Source organism: Garra rufa, chromosome 5 (assembly GCF_049309525.1).
Source record: "Garra rufa chromosome 5, GarRuf1.0, whole genome shotgun sequence".
Taxonomy (NCBI): Eukaryota; Metazoa; Chordata; class Actinopteri; order Cypriniformes; family Cyprinidae; genus Garra; species Garra rufa.
In genome coordinates, this window is record NC_133365.1 from 40,426,364 (window position 1) to 40,453,965 (window position 27,602).

General features: G+C 37.4%; 1 protein-coding gene across 1 annotated transcript; it reads left to right on the plus strand.

Annotated features, from left to right (window-relative positions):
- Window positions 1–30: 30 nt before the first annotated feature.
- On the plus strand, window positions 31–27,547 carry nlgn3b (neuroligin 3b). The gene is made up of 8 exons (XM_073840371.1): window positions 31–253; window positions 7,634–8,341; window positions 11,669–11,722; window positions 12,409–12,564; window positions 14,970–15,155; window positions 20,279–20,403; window positions 22,635–23,302; window positions 25,158–27,547. Exons 2-8 carry the CDS (start codon window positions 7,876–7,878, stop codon window positions 26,038–26,040), a joined length of 2,538 nt encoding a protein of 845 aa, XP_073696472.1. The 5' UTR covers window positions 31–253; window positions 7,634–7,875; the 3' UTR covers window positions 26,041–27,547.
- Window positions 27,548–27,602: the final 55 nt, after the last annotated feature.

Below are 27,602 nucleotides of genomic sequence, written 5' to 3' on the forward strand. Positions count from 1 at the left end.
CCTTCGGTTGCTTGGCAACGCGCGTGGCAGTGGGCGCTCCTGACCTTGCGTCCGCGACCGCGCACAGCGCGCGCGCTTAAAATAGACCCGGGGAGATTGACGTTAATTGAAAATAAGAAAAACGCAAGAAGAGCCGAGCGCCGTTCACACGGCTCGACGGGGAAAAAGGGGGCATGTTGGATGGTGGAAACGATGAGATATGAGATTATTACAGTGCACGCTCGGATGCGATACCGGCTGAGCGATTCGGCAGGTGAGCCCAAAATTTTCTTATTTATGGCTGATCTGATGCGCGCCGTCGGTTCTCAATATCAGGCAGCGGTGAGAACGAACAATCCCGAGTAATAAGAGCAATTTTCCGATGCTGGTGAATAAAAAAATGTGGGTAGTTATGAAAAAGGCGTAAATTGGATTGTGTGAGAGTGTATGTGGAACGCGTTTTGATTGAACAATGAACGTTGGTCTAATGAATGCGCCGCATTGCTTGTATTTGGGAAATGGATACGATAAAAGGACGTGGTTTTTGAAAGGGAAAGATTTGTCTTTTCTTTCTTTGATTTGATTTCATTTTAACGGCATTTTCGTTCTCTCGTCTGCAGCATGAAAGCTCGCAGTCGTAAGAGGGTGAACAGAGAGCGAGAAAGAGAGAGAGACGAATTGGTAGAGAGAGGAAGAGAATTATCATTCGAATAACCTCAAAGCCATGATTTGCTGCATCTGGGCTGTGGGATCTCGTTAATCATAGTCATTAGATGGCCGTAAACAGTCGCCTTTGTAATTCTACTCTGTGTCAGACTACATCAACTTATTCGCATCTGTTTGAAAACAGCGTGATTTAGTTGTTTCACAGGCCTGTCTGCGAGAGGGACACTCGGGGGTCGAGTCGTTCTCCGCGTGCATGCTCAATACCCGCTGATATATTAATCACGGGCTGCGCGTGACGCTGCGCGCGTGTGAATTAAAGCTGCAGTTCGTCACCTGTTGGAAAGGTAACTGCAGCGCACGCGGGAGTGCCAGTCAGAAACCAATGTCGAGACCGTCCGTGTGGATGAGTCCAGGAAGCGAGACTCGTGTCGAGTCCAAGTTGTCATGGTGATTTTACCATCTGTTGGCTCGGCTAGCTTAAAGCTTTCCCAGCGCGCACACGTGCGTGCGCGTGTCCAAAGGCGTTATGTTGTACATCTACAATACAAAACACTGGTGTTAGCCGTTTCGACGGAAGGGTCGCGACACCCCAGGTACATTTTCACGAGGAAGTGAGGTGAATACTGAGCTTCGTCAGTGTTTTTTTTTTAATAATGAAATGCCCCCGCATAGTTTATTATCCGCGCGCCATCCCGCCACTGCACCGTTCAGTCGGAGCTACGGAGGAGGAGGAGGTGGAGGAGGAGGAGGAGAGACAAGACTATTGGTATTCATCTCTCGTATGGTAGTCTCTTTCACCGTCCCTGCCGTGAGTCCGGGGAACACACGCATACACATACTCACCCCATTCCTAGTGAATGCAGCCTAGACCCTGTATCATTAAACCTGAATAGGCAATAGCACCAGTATCATGTAAATAGAGCTGAATTCGCCAACTCAGTTTCATTTCTCGCAGTTATGTGGGGTAAATATCAAAGACCCCAATCTTGAAAAACACATCACTGGTCGGTACAGCTGACCTGATTCAGGCGCCCGCCGTCCTCCCCTGTCCGCTCGCTACTGGAAAATGGGCACTGGAATAAAAGGACTCCCAGTATTCTCTCGATGGGCCTCCACAGTTCAGATTAACTGACCCACATTACAGCGTGGAGGAACCCAGTGCTAAAATTATTTACAGAAGTGCAGGGTACACTTGTTTGCATCTGCTGATATTCTACAGTTAGCGGTTTTCTTCAGCACCACGGACAGCGACAAGAATGAACAAACAGTAAAAGATCCCTAAAAAACGAAACATTTCACGCCATATGTATTAATATGTGACCCTGGACCACAAAATCAGTCTTAAGTAGCAAGGTTATATTTGTAGCAATAGCCAACATGGGTCAAAATTATAGATTTTTCTTTTATGCCAAAAATCATTAGGATATTAAGAAAAGATCATGTTCCATTAAGATATTTTGTAAATTTCCTATATCGTAAATATATCAAAACTTATTTTTTGATTAGTAATATGCATTGCTAAGAATTTCATTTGAACAACTTTAAAAGCGATTTTCTCAGCTTCCAGATAGTTGAATCTCGGCCAAATATTGTACTATCCTAGCAATACATCAACCATACAACAATGGAAAGCTTATTTATGCAGCATTCAGATGATTTAAAAATCTCAATTTAAAAAACTGACCCTTATGACTGGTTTTGTGGTCCAGGGTGACATATATAATGACTTAATTTGTTTAGCATTTTTAAAGATGAAAATATTTAGGCTTATTTCTGTGCACTGCACAGAATCAGCATGTTAGGAATCATGGAAAATATTCTTGTTATTGTGCAAGCAATTTGTCAAGTAACAATCTCTGAATGTATGCTATACCTTTATTCAAAATACTTTACAGAGTTCAAAATATACTGCATAATGGGAACGACCCAGTTAATTGCACAATGACTGATTGTAATTATTTTACCCTCTAGGTTGCTTTTTTGGGCGTAATAACACCATGATAACATCTGCATAGCAGCTGGCTTTGGTTAGGTTTTGTTCACTTCAGTTTTTGTGTAAGACCTGGTTTATTTTGCATGGGATTTTTTATTTTGTGGTTTTGTATTGTTTGCCATTCTAAAGTTGAATTTACAGGAAAGGCAATTACATAAAATAAGTCATATAAGCTAACACCTGCTCTGCACACCAGCGATTTACAGCACTGTGTACAAAAGTCGTTTCACACCTCTAAGAGTGCCAGGCAGTAGATATCAAGGATTTTAGGTTCTGTACTCGAAGCTGTTAATGATTTTGCATTGCACAGTGCTTTGAAGCATGCATTTGTTTTTAAGAACTCTGTATTTAATGTTCTTGGAATAAAACTCGTAGGGGGTTTTATGTAATTTAATTTTATGTAATGTCTCTGAGATAAAAGATCTCATACAGAATTCTTAGATACAGTCCTGATTGGATAATTAAATTTGTTTACAACTCAAGCTGTAAATGGTTGCAAATCAGGGCTTTTTTTTACCCAGAAAATGTGTGCTTCTGTCAAAGCCTTAGGAAGGCTTACAGATTTGACATTTGCATGTTCTGTAAACAGTGCTTCAGGGCAGTGAGTATAGGAAAAAGGGGATTATTGAGCCTGATGTCACCAAGTTTGTCTTTAAAAATGTTTTAGCTTAAGTATCGACAAAACAGAGTGATATATTTAATGATAAAATTTGAGTGCTTTTCACAGATTTAAAGTTGTTAATGATAAATAATAGTTAATAAAATTAACACTGTGGCCTTGTTTTACTTATCCCAGATGGTACGTCTTTCATTTCACTTCTGAATTAGTGGCCTGTAAAATACTCCAAGTATCTTCATACATGACTTCACACCAGACTGGCCAATGAAACATGTCTTCTTCAAGTTAAAGTTTAAATCTGAGACACGGTAACTGCACAATTCTGTTCTACCTTAACATGAGATTTGTTACATATTGATTTCACATCATTTATTTGAATGTTCATGAGATTTCAGAATTTGAGCCATCTGAATGGTTCAGTGGTGTATCCGTTTATACCGTCAGACCTCTAGGTCTGATCTTCGGACATGTTTTTTAAAGGATATAGACATGAACTCTTGTTTTGTGGTTGGTCCTCATCACTGCAGTGCAGGTTAATGAATGCTGTGGGTTTCAGCCCATCGGCTCTACATGCTGCCATCCCACAGCGTCATGCACGCACATTGATTTCAGATAAAGCAACTGCTCTGCGTGTTTGTGGCTAAAGCGTTGAATATTGATCCACTCGCACAACATGCATTCTGAACACAAGCACTGCACTATTAGACTTAAGCCCCTCCCCTCTGAAGACATGAGAACCACCTGCCGTCCATGGCTGATCCCTCATGAGACTGAACCCACAGTGCTGGAGCTGTGCAAGGGTTCAGGGTTAAAGAGTCTCTACTTGCCGTTTAGCGCATGTGAATGAGATATGAACCGCAAACTGTGTGTGCGTCTGGAATTGAGTTTTCCTGTTTGCATCCTCTCCCACATACATACCATTTGCTAGAGAGTTTGTGTACACACTTTTCTTGTTTCTTTTGTTGTTTCATCGCAAATACAGTAAAAAGATCATATTTAAAGGTCCACTAAAGTGCTTTGAATCATGCAGGTTATTCTATGTGTTGACGTAATTTCAACTAAAAAAGGACGACAGGGCATATCAAGCCGCCCCCCTGTTTAAATAACCAATAGTGTTTTGCTTATGCCACAGCTTGGGCCAGAGCCGTTGAGCTCGGTAAACCCCCATTTGGCAGCGTAAGTATTTGAGAGCTTCAGTGAGTATTTATTTTAGTGTGTAAGGGCAGGACGTTTTGGATTCTAGAGAGCATTTGATTGGACAGAAAGTTTGATGAGAAGCTGAAGTGCAGGGTGATGTCATCAAAATTGTTGATCCATATTGGTAGAAGTTAGAAACTGTAAGTATTGAGTAAATGTGAATTTTGCCATTGTTTTGAAACACACTAGTTTAAAGATAACCTTAAGGTTGATTTCATGGGGACTTTAAAAATATATTTCAATTCCATTTTTTTTGTTTTATTATATTTTAATTGCAACTCATTTATAATGGCAAAGCTGAATTTTCAGAAGCCATTACTTCAGTCTTTAGTGTCACATAATCCTTTAGAAATAATTAGTATATGCAGGGGTGCACATAAGTTTTTTCCGTCTGGTTCTGGGGTTTTGGTTTGGTGCTCATACTGCACATAGTGTGACCCATTAAATATAACTATAAAAAATTAATAATAGTAATAATAATATTATTGCATTTTATTTAGTTTTTTAAGTAAAATAAAATAACAAAATAATAAAGTGTGTTAATAGTATTATATTAAAAAATACAATTATTTTATAGTTTTTCTTGTGTATTTATTTTGTGTTTTTAATGTTAATCGTTAATCTTTTTTTAATTCATTTTCATAATTTTTAAACCTAAAATAAGCTACTTTTATTTTAGCGAGCTGGCTGGCAAGCAAGTCTATGAGCTGCCGAGTGAACACCGTAAAGGTACTTGCACACTGAGTCAGAATTTTTCCATACGTCAAAATTCGCACACACAGAATGTCACAATGGCTCAGAATAGTCAAAACACCTCTCAAAATGCTTGCTACGGATGATTTTTTTTATGTTGATTCAAAAAAAAATTTTTAAGAGGTACAAAAGTTTTGAAAGCAGTGTGTAAATGTGATTTACACAATGTGAGGTCGCATTTATTTTTTTAATGGACGAGAATTTCAGAATCAGTGAGCAAGTACCTTAAGTGAAGCACGTCAGTGAATGAAATGTTAGTTTGCATTTTGCTTTGAAAATGGCAGCGCATAGCGTAGTTTTATGCTTTCAGTTCGAATAGTAATATTTTACAGTATTACAGTTAGTTGATCTAAAATGGTGATTGTGCATTACCAGTTGTTACCACTGCTTATATGCTGATCTGCTGCTCAAAAAACTTTACGTATTGTTATCAGTGTTGAAAACAATTTTGCTGCTTAATATATTTGTGGAAACCGTGATCTTTCTTTCAGGAATTCGAGCAAGCAAACCTAATTTCAGTCGATCAAGCTCAAAAGTCGGGGGTCAGTAAAAAGTTAACACTCCCAGATGAGTTTGCACAAACGTAATCTTTTCGTTTTTAATTGGTTGCAAAAATCAGGATAAGCACAAGTAATTACCATTTTGAGTAGCCGTTGTACCTACAATCTCTCTGTGTAAACAATGAGTGACGTATACGTGCGACGACAGTTCACTTCGTTGTATGCGTCTACTATGCCAGAGTACGTTGATGCGTCACGTGCTGGCTGTTGTGAACACATTTAGTACAGTTGGACATTGCAGTGGATCAGAGGTAAAAAAATGATATAAATACTGTTCAGTTTCTTGCACAGACAATTTGTTTTGTGCATTAAGATCTCAATGTATCATCACAAGCCGCAGGGTTTAATTAGAATTGACTCTCAAAGCTGATCCCATTGACTGCCATTATATGACTGACAGACTGCAACGGTTTGAGTTAAAAATCTTTGCTTGTGTTCTACTTAAGAAACAAAGTTTTCTACATCTTGGATTCCCTGGGGGTAAGCAGATAAACATCAAATTTTCATTTTTGGGTGAGCTATGCCTTTTAGGTTGTCTATAAGCTAGTGTTTCAAAACAATGACAAAATTTGTATTTACAAGACATACGCATTCAAAATTTATAGTCTCTCACTTCTACCAATATGGATCAACTATTTTGATGACATCACCCTGCACTTCAGCTTCTCATCAAACTTTCTGTCCAATCAAATGCTCCCTAGAATCCGAAGCGTCCCGCCCCCTATAAATACAAGCTGTAGCTGCTAGCTTCACAGACTTTATATTTTCTGTACAGTGAATGGCACGTAGTGCACTATATAGGGGATAAGGGTTGATTCAGACTGTGTAAATATGCTTTCTATTGAGGGGAAAGAAGAAGGTTCTGTGCTGTTTCACACAAACCGCCTCAGCACACAAAGTCTGCTCCAGTCCAAAGAATGCAATAGCACGGAGTGGATCATTAGTCGGCAACTCGGCGCGGACCATAAAACGTATCAGACTTATTTGAATTCTACATAGAATGTTATTTTTAGTGATATAGATGAGATTATGGCTGTCAAATGTGGCTTTAATGAACTCAACAGCATTGTCCAACATTGTGATATAAATTAAACACTATTGGCTATTTAAAAAAGGGAGCGGGACAGCTTGATATGTCCTGCTCTGTCTTCCTGATTCAGTCAACACATAGAATAACACTGCGTGTTTCAAAGCACTTCAGTTGACCTTTAATTTCCTTCAAAATGATCTAAAAAGTAGGCAAAATTTTAGTCTTTTGGAACCAACCCAAAGTAACATTTTGTAGATACTTTATATGAAGTCAGTTTCCCTCACATTTACTTAGGTGTCATTTATCATAATAACTGTGATTATGTTCTATCAACCCAATCTAATGTAAAATTTACAAGGTGGCAATTCTGAATTCGTAAAATTAGTATGAATGAAAGCGGATATTTTTTTCAATGGTCGTAATCAGATCATACCTAAATGTACGAATATAAACAAGTTAGCCACCAATTTAACAAAATGTAAATTAGTTGCAAATTGCCATGAGAGTGTGTTGGTTCCACTGATGTTTGACAACTAGAAAGCCTAGCTACATTTTAAACATGATACCAATTGTTTGATAATGTTTGTTTTGTGCACGGTTTTGCATTATAAAGTAATTTAAACTTCTTTTTATGCTTAAAAAGTGTGCCTGCGCTGTCTTTAAAATAAATGCCACTTGGTTTGATATTCAGTTATCTAATGCAGTGACATTCATGCATTTGGAGTCTGACATTCACTGAAGAACTGTGTTTTTTGAGGGATCTTTAATACGGTTCGTATTCTGGCCAAAATGTCCAGTGTTGAGAAGTTCTAACATCCTGTTTGTGTATATTTCAGGTTTGTGCTGAAAGGATCTGTGTGCTGGAAAAATGAACATCTTCACCTGCTGAAATAATCAAGCAATATGGAGCATTTGGTGGTGCACACCTGGCTGTGGAGATGCCCACTGGATCTGCCTGAGTGTGTGGCGCGTGTTTGTTTTTGAGCGCTAGAGTGTGATTGCATCAAAGCGGCGAGTGTCATTGAGCTACAGACAGAGATTTATCAGTGTGAACGTGCGTGTGCTGTTAAGAGGGACCATGTGGCACACACAGTCAGCAACTTACCTGCCGCTTACCCACCTGCTCTGCCGACCTCTGAACTTTGCTCTGTGTTGGCTGCTTGTGTGGTTGATGTGGTCAGTCTCCATGGCAACAGCGCTGACCTACCAGCCCACAGTAAACACAGCACTTGGCAGGCTAAGGGGGATGCGGGTTGCTGTGGCAACGGAGGGTCTGGGCCCTGTGGATCAGTACCTGGGTGTGCCTTACGCTGCCGCCCCTGTAGGAGAGAAGCGCTTCATGCCGCCCGATGCTCCATCGGCCTGGTCCGGCGTACGGAACGCCACCCGCTTCCCTCCCGTCTGCCCGCAGACCGTTCGCAATGCGGTGCCTGACATCATGATGCCCGTCTGGGCCACCTACAACCTTGACACGGTCGCTACATACCTGCAGGAGCAGAGCGAGGACTGTCTGTACCTGAATATATACGTACCCACACAAAGCGGTGAGCAAACATGCAAAATTCATGCACAAGTTCCTTCATTCATTAACAGAACACCACTGGTTTTGGTTCTTCCTCATCTACTTACTGTAAATATGCCAAGGAGTTTTTACTTACCTCTTGAGGCTGTGTAGAGTACTATTTGTGACCCTGGACCACAAAACCAGTCTTAAAGGAACACTCCACTTTTTTTGGAAATAGGCTCATTCTCCAACTCCCCCCGAGTTAATAAGTTGATTTTTACCGTTTTGAAATCCATTCAGCCGTTCTCCTGTTCTGGCGATATCACTTTTAGCATAGCTTAGCATAGATCATTGAATCCTATTAGACCAATAGCATCGCGTTCAAAAATGACCAACGAGTTTCCATATTTGTTGTATTTAAAACTTGACTCTTCTGTAGTTATATCGTGTACAAAGACCGGTGGAAATGCAAAGCTGCGAGTTTCTAGGCTGATAAGATTAGGAACTACACTTCCATTCCGGCGTAATAGTCAAGGAAGTTTGCTGCCGTAATATGGCCGAAGCAGGCGGAGTATTATCAGAAATGAGTTCCCAGCTAGTTTAGCATTTGCACATGTGCTGCGTGGTATTACTGCTCCTGCTTCGGCCATATTACGGCAGCAAACTTCCTTGACTATTACGCCGGAATGGGAGTGTAGTTCCTAATCTTATCAGCCTAGAAAATTGAAATAAATAGATATAGATTTTCTATAGAAATATAGATTTTTCTTTTATGCCAAAAAATGATTGGGATATTAAGTAAAGATCATGTTCCATGAAGATATTTTGAAAATTTTCTACTGTAAATATATAAAAACGACATTTTTGATTAGTAATATGCATTGCTAAAAACTTTTGGACAACTTTAAAGGGGATTTTCTCAATATTTTGATTTTTTTGCACCCTCAGATTCCACAAATCTCAATTTCAAAAAATTGACCCTTATGACTGGTTTTGTGGTCCAGGGTCACATTTTTTTGTTTTTCTTTCGCTGTCATGTTCAATTTTAATAATACTCTTTTTTTTTTTTAATATAACATTCAGTTAGTTTATTGCAATATTCCTTTGAGGCAGTCTGCTCATTCAGACAGTTCATGTAACTGAACAGATTTTTAAAATAATTACCAATTCAATTCTTATGTTGCATTTTAGATTTTTTTTTATTGCAGATCATTTATTTTAAAGCAGTGTTGGGAAGGTCACTTTGGAAATGTAATAGGTTACAGATTGCAAGTTACCCTATTTAAAATACTAAACTAAACTACACCACTAAAGTAGTGTAATGATTTCAATTACTTTATTGAGGTAATATAACTGATTTCATTTGATTACATTTCTACATTTAAATTTTCTAAACTGTTAATCATTTTGAAACATTTAAAGCAGGAAGGGTTAACCTTACAGTAGTACTCAACACTGATTACTGTCAGACTTTCAGAATCCTTCATCACCTGAATGAAGATTATAATAACTTAATTTCAAAGCACAGCTACCACAAAATTAGACTTTAGCACCTCTTTTAAATCCTTTAGAGGTTAAATACAGATTTAAAATCATAACCAGATTAATAGCTATGATACTGTTTTTAAAATCAAATTTGCATATACACAAGTCCAAAAAGAAAAAGAAAAACAGTTATCAAATAAACATGTCCTGTTCTCTGCCCTGAATTCCTGAAACATTGGTGTCTCATATTTTAGAGCAGTCAATGCAATTTTGGAAAGAAATCAATCAAATCTGTATGTGTGTGTGGAAATATTTAGATGTAACCCTGTAATTTAATTACACATTCTTGTGTAATTTTTGTAATTATATTACGCAATCCAATTAAATGTAACTAATTACTCCCCAACACTGTTCAAATGTGTTGCATTTATATAAATTAGAATATATTGTAGTTTTTTGTTGTTTAAGTGTAAATTTCTTTAAAATATCCTTCAAAAACCTTGCTCATGTAAAAGAAAAATCAAACAATGTTTTGCTAGTTACTTTTGTTATTAACTTGGGTAACACTACAATAAGGTCTCATTTGATAACAAATGCAATAAACTAACATGAACTAGCAGTGCTCAACATGTTCTTTCAGCATTTAACTCACAGTGCACAATTTAAAACAATAATATTCTGGTATTATCAATGTTAAAAACAGTTGTGCTGCTTAATATTTTTTGTGGAAACCTTGACATTTGTGACCCGAGTCTTAAGTCTCACAGGGATATTTGTAGTAATAGCCAAAAATAAATTGTATGGGTCAAAATTATCGATTTTTATTTTATGCCAAAAATCATTAGGATATTAAATAAAGGTCATGTTCCATGAATATATTTTGTAAATTTCCTACCGTAAATATAACAAAACATATTTTTTGATAAGTAATATGTATTGCCAAGAACTTAATTTGGACAACTTTAAAGATGATTTTATCAATATTTAGATTTTTTTTGCACCCTCAGATTTCAGATTTTCAAATAGTTGTATCTCAGCCAAAAAAAATCCTTACAAACTGTACATCAATGGAAAGCTTATTTATTCAGCCAAATGACTGGTTTTGTTGTCTGGGGTCACATTTGTTTCAGAATTTTTGATACATATAAAGTACAAAAACATCATTTATTTTTAAATAGAACTCTTTTGTTACAATATAAAAGTCTACTGTCACTTTTGATTGTTTAATGCATTCTTGCTGAATAGAAGTATTTATTTCTTATAAAAAATGAGTGTTGCTTGACTGTAGTTTATCCACTGTAGATCAAGAATAGATTGAAGCTTGGCAAGCTTCCCCAACACTGCAACACACATAATGCACCATAACAGAATTGTGATTCTAATGTTGGATATCAAAAATAAAGTGAAAAATATTCCGCTGGAGCCCTGTAATGTTAGCTTACAAACTCTACAGTCTCCTGCACATCCTCTCAGTTCCTGTGTTTCTCAGCATTTCTAAGCTACATCAGAAGCCTCTCTGATGTCAAGTTCAGTGCCCATGGCCAGATTCAGCTGTGTGCTTTCCATACGTCTTTAAGTTGAACTGAAGCAGCATCTGTGTCCACTGGAGTGAGCGTTGAGAGCACTGTTTTGGCCTCATTTAAAAGAAATAGTGACTTGCTCCTGGTAAAATGCTGAAAGCTTTATTATTGCAGGGTTCGGAGTGGGAAAGTGAACCCTTGTTGGCATCCCACAGTAATTTAGAGAGAAGTCCACTGAGCTTTTATACATCCCCCACTTAAGCACAACCCCCAATACACACAAACACACCAACATGTTTCTCTGTGGTCTAGTTTCTGTCTGCTCGTCTAATTTATCATCCCTCTCTCTCCTCTCTCTCTAGGTACAAAGAGAACGGGCGACATGTCAGCTGACACAGAGCGTTCGGAGGATGATGGTATGTCCTGTTTTCATCATTCTTTCAGATGAATTCATTTTTAATGTTTTTCCTATTCATTTTTTATCCCATCGTGGTTAATGCAAGAGAGAATAATCTGGATGATATTTACACAATGTTGCATCATTTTCAGGAGGATTTTATAAGGTGGTCCAGTGTGTTTGCCCTGCATTTTAGTGTGGTTTTCTAGATATCAGCGTCAGTGTGATGGAATGCACATATTATTAACCAATACTACTGTAAATGTACAGTTATATATATGTATGTGTGTACATAGTATTTCAAATGCAGTCCCAGTTTAAAAGTTTAAGCAGTAATTCAAGCTTATAATCATTCTCAAATCCATCTGATGAATAGACATTATTCACTTGCCTACCCTGTTATTTGTGAACACTGCTTTTGAAGACAACACTTCACCATGAAATGACTATAATCATTATAATAAATGAAACTCACAGAAATTGAGTAATTTAAAGGCAGTCTCAGAGGCAGTTCTTGGCTGGTTACGTTGTTATTTTTAGTCACTTGTGTTCTGAATGATGAGGAGTTAAATAGATTATTTAAAGCTGAAGTCTGTCAGTGGTGCAGAAGATCTCTGTGGAGATTTGGAGCAGCTGTGAAAAACACTCCAGAACGCAGAGAGCCTCATGTTTTTTTTTTGTGCACTTCTGTTTGTGTGTGTGCAGGGCTTAGGGATTCTCGAGATGACCCGCGTCCTGTCATGCTGTTTATTCATGGTGGCTCGTACATGGAGGGCACGGGCAACATTATGGACGGAAGTGTGCTGGCCAGCTACGGCAATGTCATCGTCATAACCCTCAACTACAGGGTGGGAATATTAGGTCTGTATCGAAAGGAAATTACATTCTTTTTGCTTTGAAATTTGGTCAAATCAGTTAAAAACGAGATTTATGAATATTAACAAGTACAGCATTTTTCTGGTTTGGAGGAGAGATCAACATGCAAGGAAAGATACTGTCACTCCAAATGCAACATGTCAGCCATTATAAAAGCATCCGAGTCTTTGGAAGACCTCAATAATGTTTTATAAATGCTTTGGGGAACAGATCTGTCCATTACAGCCGCATTCAGAGAGAGTGCTGTTAGTGCGCTTCTTTTCTAAAGAGCTCTGATTCTGTTTAATCTCAGAGACTACAGCATCAAAACAACACAGAGTTCCTACTCAAATGTTATCAGACAAAATCACCTACGATGAAAGAAAGAGAGATGAATTGAGGAATGCTTCCGTCTTTAGGAATGAAGAAGCTCTGGAAACGCTCTGATAAAACAGCAAAGCGGAACCCTATAAAACAACAATCATCTCTGAAAAAGAACAAGCAGTAGCAATATAACCACCGAATTAAATCAATGTGCTGGATGTTTGAAGTACTCAAAACTGTCTTTCCCAATGCCTGATTTTTCAAGTTAAATGAATTTATCAAAGCTCTTTTGTACTTGTTTCACAAATATGTCCCAGATTTTACAGGGGTCTAGTTTTGGCCTACACCACCTGATGATTTTCTTTCAAGCAAAGTATACAGTAAAACTGAACAACTGCCAGTGATAAAAAAAAGAATTTGTAATGAATAGCTGTCATTTGATATAACCCCCCCTTACATCTACAGTATTTTTCATAAGAATTCCAGCTATTTTCAGTTGTGAGGCCATATTTACTTCAGGGTTCAAGGATATATTTTTTTGTATGCATCATTACAAGAAGGGATACCCATAATCTCATAAGTGGTTCTGTTTCTTTAAAGGGATTCGGTCATTATTTACTCATTCCAAACACATAAGACCTTCATTCATCTTCCGAACACAAATTAAAGGTGACCTATTATACCCCCTTTTTTGTCCCCAGAGTGTGTATGAGAAGTTCTTGCGCAAAATTCCCAACAGATTTTTTAGCTTGTTAAAATTGATACTTTTGGAATACACAAAAACACAGTTTATGTGTTTGTCTCTTTAAATGCAAATAAGCTGGTGCTACCAGCCCCCTTTTTAGAAGAGCTTCAAGAGCCGGCAAAAACAAAACAGGACAATCTCACACACTAAAAATGTCAGAACAAAGCATTGGTATTGATCCCTCCTTCAGAATCAAACTTTGTGAGAATCCAGTGTTGAACTAGCCCTTGTTTGTGAGGCAGTCTAACATAAAATGATTGGAACAAACATATAGGACTTGTTTTGTACTGATTTTTTTTTTTCTGGGAAATGTAACCACAGTGTCCTCAGTGGCTCAGGTGGAGAAAGTCTATGGAAACTCCTATGTTCGTTGGTGCCTCCCAAAACACAAAGTTTGTAATGCCTCTTTGGTGTTGACATTGTTTCTCCAGCAGCTATAGCAAAAAAACTGTAATGGCAGACTGCTGCTTCTCACTCAGGACTGTGTCTATGCTAATAGGGCAGAGATCATCACAAATGGGTGGGATTTCTCCCTACAATGATGTCAATGTAGGGAGAAATCTGGAATTGTGTGTTCAGAGAGACTGTTTATAATTTATTTGGATTCTAAAAAGATTAGTAGGTGAATTTGTACCATTATAGGCTGGTTGTTTTTACACACTGCGGCCACACAACTGTGTTCAAACACCTTTTAAGTGATTTTTGCATAAAAGGTCCCCTTTAAGATATTTTTGATAAAATCAGAGAGCTTTCTGACCTTGCATAGACAACAATGCAACTACCATGTATAAGGTACCAGAAAGGTAGTAAGGACATTGTCATCCCTTGCCACCTCATACATTTATAAGCTTTTTAAACAAAACAAACGACTTGTATGATTTATTTTCACACAAAATCTGTTTTTTTTTTTTTTGGCAATCACACACTTTGGGCACAGTGTAAAGCATTTTTTTCTTCGGGCATGCCTTTAGCTCCGTTGTACTATATTCTCATATCTTTATAACATTGCGGTTGAACCACTGATGTTACATGGACTATTTTAAGATACTATCTTTCTGGCCCTTGAACATAGTGGTTGCATTGCTGTCAGAAGTCAGGCTTGGATATCTTAATTTGTGTTCCCAAGATGAACAAAGGTCCTATGGGTTTGGAACGACATGAGGGTGAGTAATTAATTACAGAATTTTCATTTTTGGGTGAACTATCCCTTTAAACTGCAGTAAATTCTTTGTTTTCAGCTGCCAGAAACAAAGATGTTATACTGAAAGATTCTCTCTCAAAATCACTGATGAGAAGTCAGAACAGTTTTGTCAAATCTTTCTGTTCTCCGTCTTTCTTTTAGGATTTTTAAGCACAGGTGACCAGGCCGCTAAAGGGAATTATGGTCTCTTGGATCAGATTCAAGCTCTTCGCTGGATCAACAAGAATATTGGATATTTCGGTGGTGATCCGGGCCGTGTGACCGTGTTTGGCTCAGGAATCGGAGCGTCCTGTGTCAGCTTGCTCACTCTTTCACACCATTCTGAAGGTTAGAGATCACACACCTAAATAATATTAATATTTCATTTATCATAGGAGTGGGCGATATGGCAAAAATATCATATCAGATTTTTTAAAAATAAAAAGAATGGCAGATGTTTAGGCCAAATTGAGCAAAGATAAAAAAATATTTGTCATTTTTTAATCTTTGTTATTAAAAAAATAAGAACAAAGATAGGCTACAAATACACATAATATACAAATAAAACAAAATAATTTTCAGGTACAGTAGGTGTATTTAGTAGTAGCGTTCAAGAAATTGAATAAACAAATATAAAAATGAAACACTATATACATAAATTATACATTGACTCTTATTAAAGCAACTGAAGTTCTTCAGTCAAAAGCAGTGAGTTAATTTTATTTGTTTTATTAGCCCACCATCACCCAAAAATGACAATTCTGTCATCATTTACTCACTCTCGATTTTTTTCTAAAACAAAAAACATGTTGAACATAAAACTTAATTTGAAGAATGTGGGTAACCAAACAGTTGCTGGGTCCCCAGGTACTTTCATAGTATTTTTTATTTTATTTTTTTTTCCCCACTATCAAAGTCAGTGAGGACCAGCTCCTGTACTGTTAACCACATTCTTCAAAATGTATTCTTTTGTGTTTAGCACAAAAAAATTAAATAGAGATTTGGGACAAGTGAGTGAGTAATTTTTTTGGTGAACTGTCCCTTTAATGACAATAGGCAGCATGTATAGTTCTGTCGCTTTAAGAACTGCACGCATATAATGTCTACAGATGCTCATTTGTTTTTCTCTCAACTGTTTACTTTCACTTTAAACATAACCAACTGTGTTTATATGTAATCCTTGTGTGATTTGGACAGTATTAGCAAATTATTAGTGAATCAGATGTGAAAGATAGCTTAGTTAGATAACGTTATTTACCGGCAAGGCTTTAGAGCACATACAAATAATGTACTTTTGTGATTACCAATACAAGCAGTGTCCCATGAGTGAATCTATGTTGTATTGTACAATATATTAAGACAGAGGCACGCTGTAGCACGATACGATGATATTTTTTCAATAGCAGATCGTGGAAACATTTCAATCATCCACGATCAAAAATCGTCATATGGCACATGTCTAATTCATCATATTACATTTAGATGTATCCATTTAGCAGACGCTTTTATCCAAAGCGACTTAGAGTTGGGGAATACAACAAGCGATTCATCCTAAAGAGGCAGATCAACATAGGAAGTGCTCATAATACCATATAATGTCACAGATGCAGAGAAATTGCACATTTATATTAGATCATGTGTTAAAACAGAGGGACATGACAGTGCGTGCACTTTAATCAAACTGTATTGAAAATATGAATTATACTTGCATGATGAATTAATTGTTTCCTTTTAAAATCTGCTCACTGGTAATTAAGTAATTTTCTATAATGAAACCCCACATAACACCTTATGATAATCAGTTAAAGGTGTGTCTCTGTAAGGCACGTAAAGTGTATTTTTGCAGTCTGTAACTGCTGAGACAGCTGCCTCTGCAGCCATGACCACTGTCACATCCGAGTTTCCGTTACCACGGTAATCTCTGCTGTAACCATGGTAACTCGTCTCCTGCCTCATCAGCCTTATCCCTCTGTTGTGGGCCTCGAGTGTGTGTAGGTGTGTCTGTCACTGCTAGGCGTGTGTGCAAAGTGTGTTTTAAAGAGATCAGAGCCAATCACACACACCTGCAGGGATATTGATCCTACATCATCGCTTTGCTTCAACGTACAGTATTGATAACACTCTGTCTCCTCTACCTATCTCATCTCTTTCTCTTTGTCCCACTGTTTTGTGCTTCTCCCTTTTTTATGTCAGTTGCAGCTGGTCCTTCTATTTCATATCCATATGATAGTTTTATGATCAAATTATCCGTTTTATCCATGCATTTTCTGGTACATATATTTTAAAGAAACGTGATTTTGTGCATGCTGTATAATTTTATAGCGCTTTCTCACTGAATGCATTTACACCTGGAATAAAACGCAGGTGCACTTATTTAAATTGTAAGATTTTAAGTGGCTGTGTATTGTAGGATTCCGCCACCTCAACTGCTATCCGTTTCCCAGAAATCCTGCTTTCTTATAGAAAAGCATAGTTCTGGTTTTCTCCAAATTGACTGTCACTATCAATTTTTGCAATTATTCCTCCAGCAGGGAGCATCTTTGCTACATTCCTTTTTTGTGTGTGGACCACAGAACCAGGTCATCCCTGTTAAGCAGACATTTGATTTCAGTGTGTATAAAGAGAGGTCAGGGGTGGCAGACTGCACCGCCACTGTTATTGTTTCATTTATATAGATGTTCAAAATGATCGGACTCAAGCTACATCCTCTTCCTTCCCATCTTAGAGTTCTCTCTTTCTTCCTCATCTTTTTAGCTGTGCTTTCTGTGGCTTTGTTGCAGCTCTGAAATACGCTGATACTAAGTCATTAGGATTTAAGCTCTCTTTAAATTATTCTCACTGTTCCAGACGGAGTGAAATATACAGTATGACTTGAAACAATTAAAAATCAATTTTACTGTTCAGTAGAAAAGCTCATCTGCAGACAAGGATAAATCTGCATATAGATGTGGATTTTGGATTCCGTTTCATTCTGTATGACTAAACATTGGATTGAATAAAATAATATTTTCTACATGATAGAGATAGAGAAAATTTAGAGTTTCCAATATGCATAGAGTATGTAAAGTAAGTATTTAAACGCATTTATTTTTATGTTTTTTTTAAACACTATGTTTTTGTATGTTTGTTTGTTTGTTTTTCTTTAAGGGTTATACACCTAACATTATTCTAATTCTAAGTAGAAAAAAGATACACTGTCCTAATACAAAGTAAATGTTTTCCAGATAATATCTGAATTAGCTTTGGCTTTACTGTTACATGATAAAAGGTAATAATAATAATAAAAATAAAGATTATTATAAAATAATGTATAATAAATAAAACTAAAAATATAAATAATGAATAAAATAATGTAAAACAAAAATATATTGCAAATAGTTTGGGATCAGTGAGATCAGTCTCTTGTGTTAATCAAAGTTCCATTTATTTGATCAAAAATACCGAAAAAAGTAATATTATGAAATATTATTGCAATTAAAAATAACGGTTTCCTATTTTAATAAACTTAAAATAAAATGTATTTCTGTGATGCAAATCTGAATTTTCATCAACCATTAATAGTCTTCAGTGTCACATGATCCTTCAGAAATCATTCTAATTTGATAATTTATTATCAATGTTGGAAACAGTTGTGCTGCTTAATATTTTTGTAGAACCAGTGATACTTTTTTCAGGATTCTTTGATGAATAAACAGTTAAAAAGAACAGCATTAATTCAAATATGAAATATTTTCTAACAATGTAAGTCTTTACTATCACTTTTTATCAATTTATCACATCCTTGCTAAATAAAAGTATTAATTTCTTCTTTCAAAAAAAGAAAGAAAGAAAAGAATTACTGACCCTAAACTGAACAGTAGTTTATGTTGTTACAGAAGATTTCTATTTTTAATTTTAAATAAATGCTGTTCTTTTTAATGTTTTATTCATCAAAGAATCCTGAAAAAAGTCTCACAGGTTCTCAAAAAATATTAAGCAGCACAACTGTTTCCAACATTGGTAATAAATCAGAAAAATAGAATGATTTCTGAAGGATCATGTGACATTGAAGACTGGAGTAATGATGCTGAAAATTCAGCATTGCATTACAGGAATAAATTCTATTTTAAAGTAAATTAAAATAGAAAACCACTCATTTAAATTACAATAATATTTTACAACATTACTGTTTTTTTCTGTATGTTCTGTTTTAATCAAATAAATGCAGCCTTGATGATCAGAAAAGACTTCTTTAAAAAAACATTAAAAATCATACTAATCCAGTGTATTAAAAGTATAAATAGGTCTTTAGACATCATATGGGTCATTTGCAAAAAGTTGAAAACCCCTAATCTATAACTTTTTGTATTCAGTTTCATAATAGCTGGCTTGAGTTGTACCCCCTGAAATTCACGACAAATTCAGCTCCCATCTGGTGGGTGGTGGGCATGTTTTACACCCAGTAGGGCATCCCAGTAGGATGTAGCTGTTGAAGTTGTTTCTCCACTGTTTCCTTGTAGAGTAATTTGTATGAGTCAGAAATGCATGTGCTGGTTATGGAAGACTTGTCTTGGCGGAAATGATAACTTAGAGCCGAACAAAACTGAAATGCTTATGTATCATGAGCAAGGTTGAGAACTTGTTTACACGACTTTCATTCAATGCCACCGTCGAGTCATGACATGAGTTCATTATAGCAGCACTCCTGCTGGAGCAGTCTTTGTGTGGAAGTGTCTTGCTCAAGGCCACAATGGTGATGACTCATGATTCATGTTTTGCGGAGAACATCGGATGATATTGGTGGTCATGATATTGTATTCTAGGCCTATCAAGTTTGGGATTAGTGTCTCTGTAGACATGGTTGCTGTCAGATTTCTCTATGCACTGCACTAAAGTATTAAATGATAAATAAAATGCCCACCACCCACCAGATGGGAGTTGAATATCTTGGGTTGTAGCTCAAGCCAACTGAGCTTATATTCTTGCACTTAATACAAAACTGTTAGTTGAATATAAAGTGTTTTTAGTCAAAATTAATCAGTAGCCATAATGGATTCAGCTGGAGCATTTATTTTATGGTCGGGAAAAAATGCCACCATAAAAGCAAAGATGCCCCTGGAGATCAAGTGCCCCTTAATAATAAAAAAATAAAAAATTTCAAACAGACCTAACAGATTGTTAATGGATTTAATAAGAGATGATCTGCCCAACATGTGCTGACACTATTTTAAAAACATTTCATTTAAAAATTGGAAGTGGAGTGGATAAGAAATGTATAATGATTTGGCTGAAGGTTGTGAGGGTCACATTGAGATGGCTTTAGTGAGTCTCTTAGAAAGCCCAGGATGTGGATGGACCCCTCTTTCATGACGGGTGAAGATACTGCAACTCTGCCCTTTGCGGATACAATACTAATATAATTGCTGATCTGGAATATTGGCATGGCATTTACTGTTTTATTTTCTTCTGACATTTCACTGTTCTCTCTCTAGGTTTGTTTCACAGAGCAATCATTCAGAGCGGATCAGCACTGTCCAGTTGGTCAGTGAACTATCAGCCTGTGAAATACACACGTCTCCTCGCGGAGCGTGTTGGCTGTAATGTCCTTGACACACAAGTAAGATGTTTCTTGTGATTTTATGGGTATTTTGAGTTATTAAAGAGACAGCAACAACACAGTTGTATGTATTTTGTGCAGAATCTTGTCAAGTGAGATGGAAATAAGACACCATGCAGTTTCTGTCAAACTAGACTATGTAAAGAATGTGAAATTTCCTTAGACATTGCTACAAACAGGATTACAAGTTACAATAAATAAGGATTAGTTCACTTCCAGAATAATAAAATTCCTTAAAATTTACTCACCCCCCATGTCATCCAAGATGTTCAGTCAAAAATAAATTAAATTTAAAGGATTTTTCTCCATATAGTGGACTTCAGTGGTGGCCAATGGATTGAAGGTTAAAATAGATATTTCATTGCAGCTTCAAAAGGCTCTACACGATCCCAGCCAAGGAATAAGGGTCTTATTTAGCGAAACAATCTGCCATTTTCTAAAAAAATTACATTTATGTACTTTTTAACCACAAATGCTCGTCTTGGTCTATCTGTCTGTGTACTTCGGTTCAAAAAGGATTGGGTAGGGCGAAAAACTCCATCTCATTTTCTGCTCCAACTTCAAAATCATCCGACATCGTTGTTTTACCTTTTTTGTAATGCTGTTTGGCTTCTTTGCGTATTCACTTTGTAAACACTGGGTTGGAACGTGTGCGTGATTACGTGGGGTCACGGTATTGCAAGATGAGCATTTGTGGTAACAAAGTATATACATTTGAATTTTTTTTTAAATAAAATGACTGATCGTTTTACTAGAAAAGATGCTTATTCCTCGGCTGGGATCATGTAGAGCCCTCTGAAGCTGCATTGAATCTGCAACTTGGACCTTTAACCCGTTGATCCCCATTGAAGTCCACTATATGGAGAAAAATCCTGGAATGATTTTCTCAAAACCTTAATTTCTTTTCAACTGAAGGAAAAAAGACATCGAGAATGGCATGAGGGTGAATAAATTATCAGGAAATTTTTATTCTGGACATGAACTAATCCTTTGAAATGAATACATTAAAAATACTGTTCAAAAGGATTGAAAGACCTTGCAGGTCAGAGTTTACTTCTCCTGTGTTTGCATATATATAAATGGAAGTATATACATTGAATGCAAAGTCAAGTATGACCACAAATTTATTAGTACTAGAGAGCATTTTTTTTTATTACTCCCGCCTGCTCGGGTTAAGGTTAGGGCCCATAATGAGTTAGTGTTGTTTTTGGTTCCCAGAGTTTTGGTTAATAAAATATTTTATTTGTAACATAGATACCCCCCCAAAAATGAAAATCTGATGTTTATCTGCTTACCCCCAGGGCATCCAAGATGTAGGTGACTTTGTTTCTTCAGTAGAACACAAACAAAGACTTTTTAACTCAAACAGTTAGTCTGTCAGCTTTATAATGGCAGTCAATGGGACACACGGCTTTGAGAATCAAAAAAACTTACATAGATAAAACCAAATTAAACCCTGCGGCTCGTGACAATACATTGAGGTTTTAAGGCACAAAACAATTGGCCTGTGCAAGAAAATGAACAGTATTTGTATTATTTTTTACCTCTCGATCCACTGCAATGTCCAACTGTCTTGAGCGTGTTCACAACAGCCGGCATGTGACGAAGAGCAAGCAACCATAACTTTAGTCGATCAGGCTCAAAAGTTGGGAGTTGGTGAAGAGGCTACACTTCCGGATGAGTTTGCGCAAGGAAAAGTAATCTTTTAGTTTTTAATCTGTTGCAACAATCAGGATAAGCACAAGTAATTGCCATTTTGAGTAGCCGTCGTACCCACAATCTCTCTGTGTATTGCTTCCGTGCATGCATCTACTATGCCAGAGCATGTTGACGTAACCATCGCAGTGGATTTGAGGTAAAAAATTACATACTGTTCAGTTTCTTGCACAGACCAATTGTTTTGTGTCCTAAGACCTCAATGTATCGTCATGAGCCGCAGGGATTCATTTGGTATTGTCATGTTTTTTTGATTCTCAAAGCCATGGGTCCCATTGACTGCCATTATATGACTGACCGACTGCAACGGTTTGAGTTAAAAATCTTTGTTTGTGTTCTACTGAAGAAACAAAGTCACCTACATCTTGGATGCCCTTAGGGTAAGCAGATAAACATCAAATTTTAATTTTTAAATCTTTAAATTAAGTGTCTACCTGTTTTATGACTATAGCAGTTTGTACCAGTGTAGGTGTGGAGGCAGATATAATGGTTGCATGTGTTTGTGTTTTATGCAGGATCTGGTCCTCTGCATGCAGAAGCGCAGCTACAGAGAGCTGGTAGAGCAGGAAATTCAGCCAGCACGCTTCCATGTGGCCTTTGGCCCTGTCATTGATGGTGACCTCATCCCGGATGACCCTGAAGTGCTCATGGAGCAGGGTGAATTCCTTAACTATGACATCATGTTGGGCGTTAACCAGGGAGAGGGATTCCGCTTTGTAGAGGGCGTGGTGGAACCAGAAGAGGGCGGAGTTTCTGGCTCAGATTTTGACTTCACCGTATCTGATTTTGTAGACGGTCTCTACGGATATCCAGAAGGGAAGGACACTCTCAGAGAGACCATAAAGTTTATGTACACAGACTGGGCTGATCGAGACAATCCCGAAACTCGTCGTAAAACCCTCGTGGCCATGTTTACGGATCACCAGTGGGTGGAGCCAGCTGTGGTAACGGCTGACCTGCATGCACGTTACGGTTCTCCAACCTTCTTCTATGCATTCTACCATCACTGCCAGAGCCCCATGAAGCCTCCATGGGCAGACGCCGCACACGGTGATGAGCTGCCCTATGTGTTTGGTGTTCCACTTATTGGTCCAACAGAACTCTTCCCCTGCAACTTCTCCCGCAATGATATCATGCTGAGTGCTGTCGTCATGACCTACTGGACCAACTTTGCAAAGACCGGGTAAAACAGAACACTCTCTAAAACATTTCTGCAAATCAATATGCAAAATACTGTAAAATTAGAAATACAAAGCAACACAAGCAAAAGATTATAAGTGGCGGACTTAAGGGGAACAAATTAGCAAATGTATTTATTTATTCATGACATTCTATAATCTGTTATGTAATGTCACAATTATGCATAATAATGCATTTTGTCACAATACAAGTAGCTCCCATCCTACCCAGACTCCATTAAATGATAAAACAGGTGTGACTGGTAAATTAGAAAATCATTGTGACCTTGAAGTCGGTCATAGGGAGTATAGCAGAAATTGTGGGAGGAGCAGTGCTGTAAGTAAATTTCAATGTAAAACAGGGCATCATCATTGAACTCAATGAAACAGTACCCTCTGGTGGAAAGAAAGAGGCATGATAAACAGTGCACCTGTAAATGACCTGCTTAAACACAAACATGCACATAAATTAGCTCACAACAGGAATAGTTTTAATGTTGTTATTCTCATTTTGTGTGTATTGATAAATCTTTTATATGTTTGATAATACTGTTCAAAAACTCTCTTATGCTATTAGGCTGCATTTATTTGATCAAAAATACAGTAAAAATGTTAATAACTGTTTTCTTATTTTAATATTTTTTAATGTAATTTATTCCTTTGAATTATTATATATATATTTTTTTGGCTGCCTTTATTCCAGGCGTCAGTGTCACATGATCCTTTAGAAATCATTTTAATTTGATTGATTTGGTGCTCAAGAAACATTTTATATTGTTAGTATACTTAATATTTCTGTAAAAACCATTGTACATTTTTTCAGGATACCTTGAAAAAGTTGAATAACCCCCAGCATTTACTTGAAATATAAATCTTTGGTAACAATATAAACATCTTTACTGTAACTTTTGATCAATTTAATGCATCCTTGCTGATCAAAATATGTATTTATTTATCTTAAAAAAAATCCTGATTTTGACAGCTTTTGAACAATAGTGTACATTTTTTTTTAAAGTTTGCTTTTATAGTTTGATATACTTTCATCAGCTAAAATGGTAATTTGGCAGACTAATTTCAGTCAAAGCAAAATGGAATCAAATAAATTCATATGACATGAGGAAATACAGTTGAGGTCAAAAGTTTACATACACCTTGCAGAATCTGCAAAATGTTAATTATTTTACCAAAACAAGAGGGATCATACAAAATACATGTTTTTTTTTTATTTAGTACTGACCTGAATAAGATATTTCACATAAAGACATTTACATATAGTCCACAAGACAAAATAGTTAAATTTAAAAAAAAAATACCCCATTCAAAAGTTTACATGCACTTGATTCTTAATACTGTGTTGTTATTTGAATGATTCAAGTGTATGTAAACTTTTGAACGGGATCATTTTTATAAATGTAACTATTATTTTTTATTGTGGATTTAATGTAAATGTCTTTTATGTGAAATGTCTTATTCAGGCCAATACTAAATAAAAAAAATAACATGCATTTTGTATGACCCCTCTTATTTTGGTAAAATAATACAGATTTAGCAGATTCTACAAGCTGTATGTAAACTTTTGACCTCAACTGTATATATTAATTTTAAAATTTACTAAAACTAGTAGTACTGTTGTTGGTGCCAATAGAATTGTGGGCAGTGCGCTGACATTGTGCACTTGTGTAGGTTTCCCAATCCCATCCCATCCCCCCTTTCTCTCTTAATTTGCTTCCATTACTCCATTATCCTATTAAAATAAAACCAAAAACGCAAAAAAAATAACCAATATAACACTGTTTTATATATTTGAGATGTAATAAATTAACTTTTTTTTGTGTGTGTGTATCTGAATGTTTACTTTAGGGATCCAAACAAGCCAGTTCCTCAGGACACTAAGTTCATCCACACCAAGGCAAACCGTTTTGAAGAAGTGACATGGGCCAAGTACAGTCCTCATGACCAACTGTATCTCCATATTGGGCTGAAGCCTCGTGTGCGGGATCATTATCGAGCTACGAAAGTGGCCTTCTGGAAGCACCTGGTACCTCACCTGTACAACCTGCATGACATGTTCCACTACACATCCACCACCACACGGGTCCCACCTCTCCTGACCACACACAGCTCTCACAGTGCCACACCACGCCCAGGAGGCAACAAGGCTCGTACCCCTGGTAAACAATCCCCCCAGTCAACAGCACGCAGTGGGCCGCTGGTCATTGCTAACCCACGCGATTACTCCACAGAGCTGAGCGTCACGATTGCTGTCGGAGCTTCGCTTCTCTTTCTCAACGTCTTGGCGTTTGCCGCGCTCTACTACCGCAAGGACAAACGGAGCCGACAGGACACGCCCCCTCAGACTGCGCCTCAGCGCCAGACCTCGCCCAATGACCTCAGCTACACGCCCACCTCCATCTCAGGGGGTAACCAAGACGAGGGGTCACTCTGTGACCCTCTTCGTTTGACCCCGGCGTCATCTCCACGGGATTACGCTCTCACGCTTCGCCGCTCACCCGATGATATCCCACTCATGACTCCCAGTTCTGTCGCCATGACCCCGAATAGCGGCACAATGACACCCAATACAGTAACCTTGACGCCCAATAGTGTTACAATGACGCCCAACACCATTACCATGTCACCTAATTCTTTGATGGGGTATCCCAGCATGCACCCTTACAACACTTTCACACATGGATACAACTCCACCAGCCTGCCCCACCCACACTCCACAACACGTGTATAACATGCACCAGAAACGCCACACGCTGACACACAACACTCACATCCCACAAATCCTTACAACACGATCGCAGCGAGTGATTACTGCAAACCAGATCAAACCGGTGCAAGCAGTATTCAAAAGTATAATAGCAGGAGAATCCGATACATAACATGAGCACAATCACCTCCGATTTACGACACTAGTATGAATCAGTATGGCCCATCAGTATAAACCAGAAGGAAGTGTCATTGCAGCACACTAATATGTACAGTTTGGCTCAGTATTAACGCACTGCTTCACGTCTGAACTTTTACGATATGAGCAGTTAAGAAACTTCTCTGTGGAATAAGATCAAAAAACGAGCCGATTAAGTGAGGGTGGGCTGTAGTACCACTGCCGCCTCTAGGTGGTGCAGCAAGACTCTGAAAACCCTGCAGGTGGTTCGATCCGCAAGAACAGTAGGGGGCGCTGGAGTCCCATCAGTGGTTCGCCATTATGAACCAAGCAAGCACTTATTCTAAGATATGTAATAATAATAACCTGTAATAACAAACATATTAATGGCTATTGTACAGTATAACATATATTAACGTCAATGTACAGACAGCTTTTTTGAATGTGTCAGGAAAAAAAAATATTTCTAATCGTTTTTAAACTCAGATTATATCCATAGCAAAGAAGGTCATTTGAAGCCCTAAACCGTTTTTTTCTTTCTTTGTAATCACAAAAAATGTATACTACTTTTATACCACTCTCTCTCTCCTTCTTTCTTTCTCTGTCTCTCTATCTTTCTTTTTTTCGTTTTCCCCTTTTCTCTTTATGAACGGGTGCATTGTGCGTTTTACATTTGGTATAATCTATTCATTTAGTTGTAGATGACGCAAACAGATCACATTGAGTATTTTAAAGGACGGGACGTGTGTGAAGATTATTGATGAGCGCGAGCGAGCGGATGTGTACAATTTTGAAGTTAAGCATCTTTAAATAATTTGTGTCTTGCTAAATGTTATCATTTTGTGAAAATGCTTTCCGATCATTTTAACTCTGTATTGTATCTGAGTTTGTTCGATATGTTTTGCGAAAATGTTCGAACTCGATTTGAAAGCATTGCATTTTGTTTCTCTGTATTTATCAGTGATATGACATCACTCATACAGTAATATGACATCACTCACGCTGTGATAGGACTTACAGGCTTTGCTGAGAACTTACGGTGTTAATCTTTTCTATAAAACATGAATGTGGTGATTTGTACTGAACACAGGGCTTCTCTGATGAAGGTCGTTCTAAAATATCGTGTTTACTATGGAGCTGCACAGAGTTTGCACAGGGGATACAGTCGTGTAATCATGGTGTCATATCCTGCCAGATGGTTAGATTCTCCATGTTACCCATTCTAACCAGCCCTGCCATGATTTTTGTGCCAAATTTGCGATACAGTTTCCTTGGTAACCAGCAGAAAGTTTGTCTGTTAACGTGTTTGTGTGGAAGTTCAACAGCTTTATAAAAGAATTTGCAGTATTTACAACCGTTTGAGTTCATCTGGACTTTGAAAAGGAAACAGTGGCAAATGGATGCGTGGA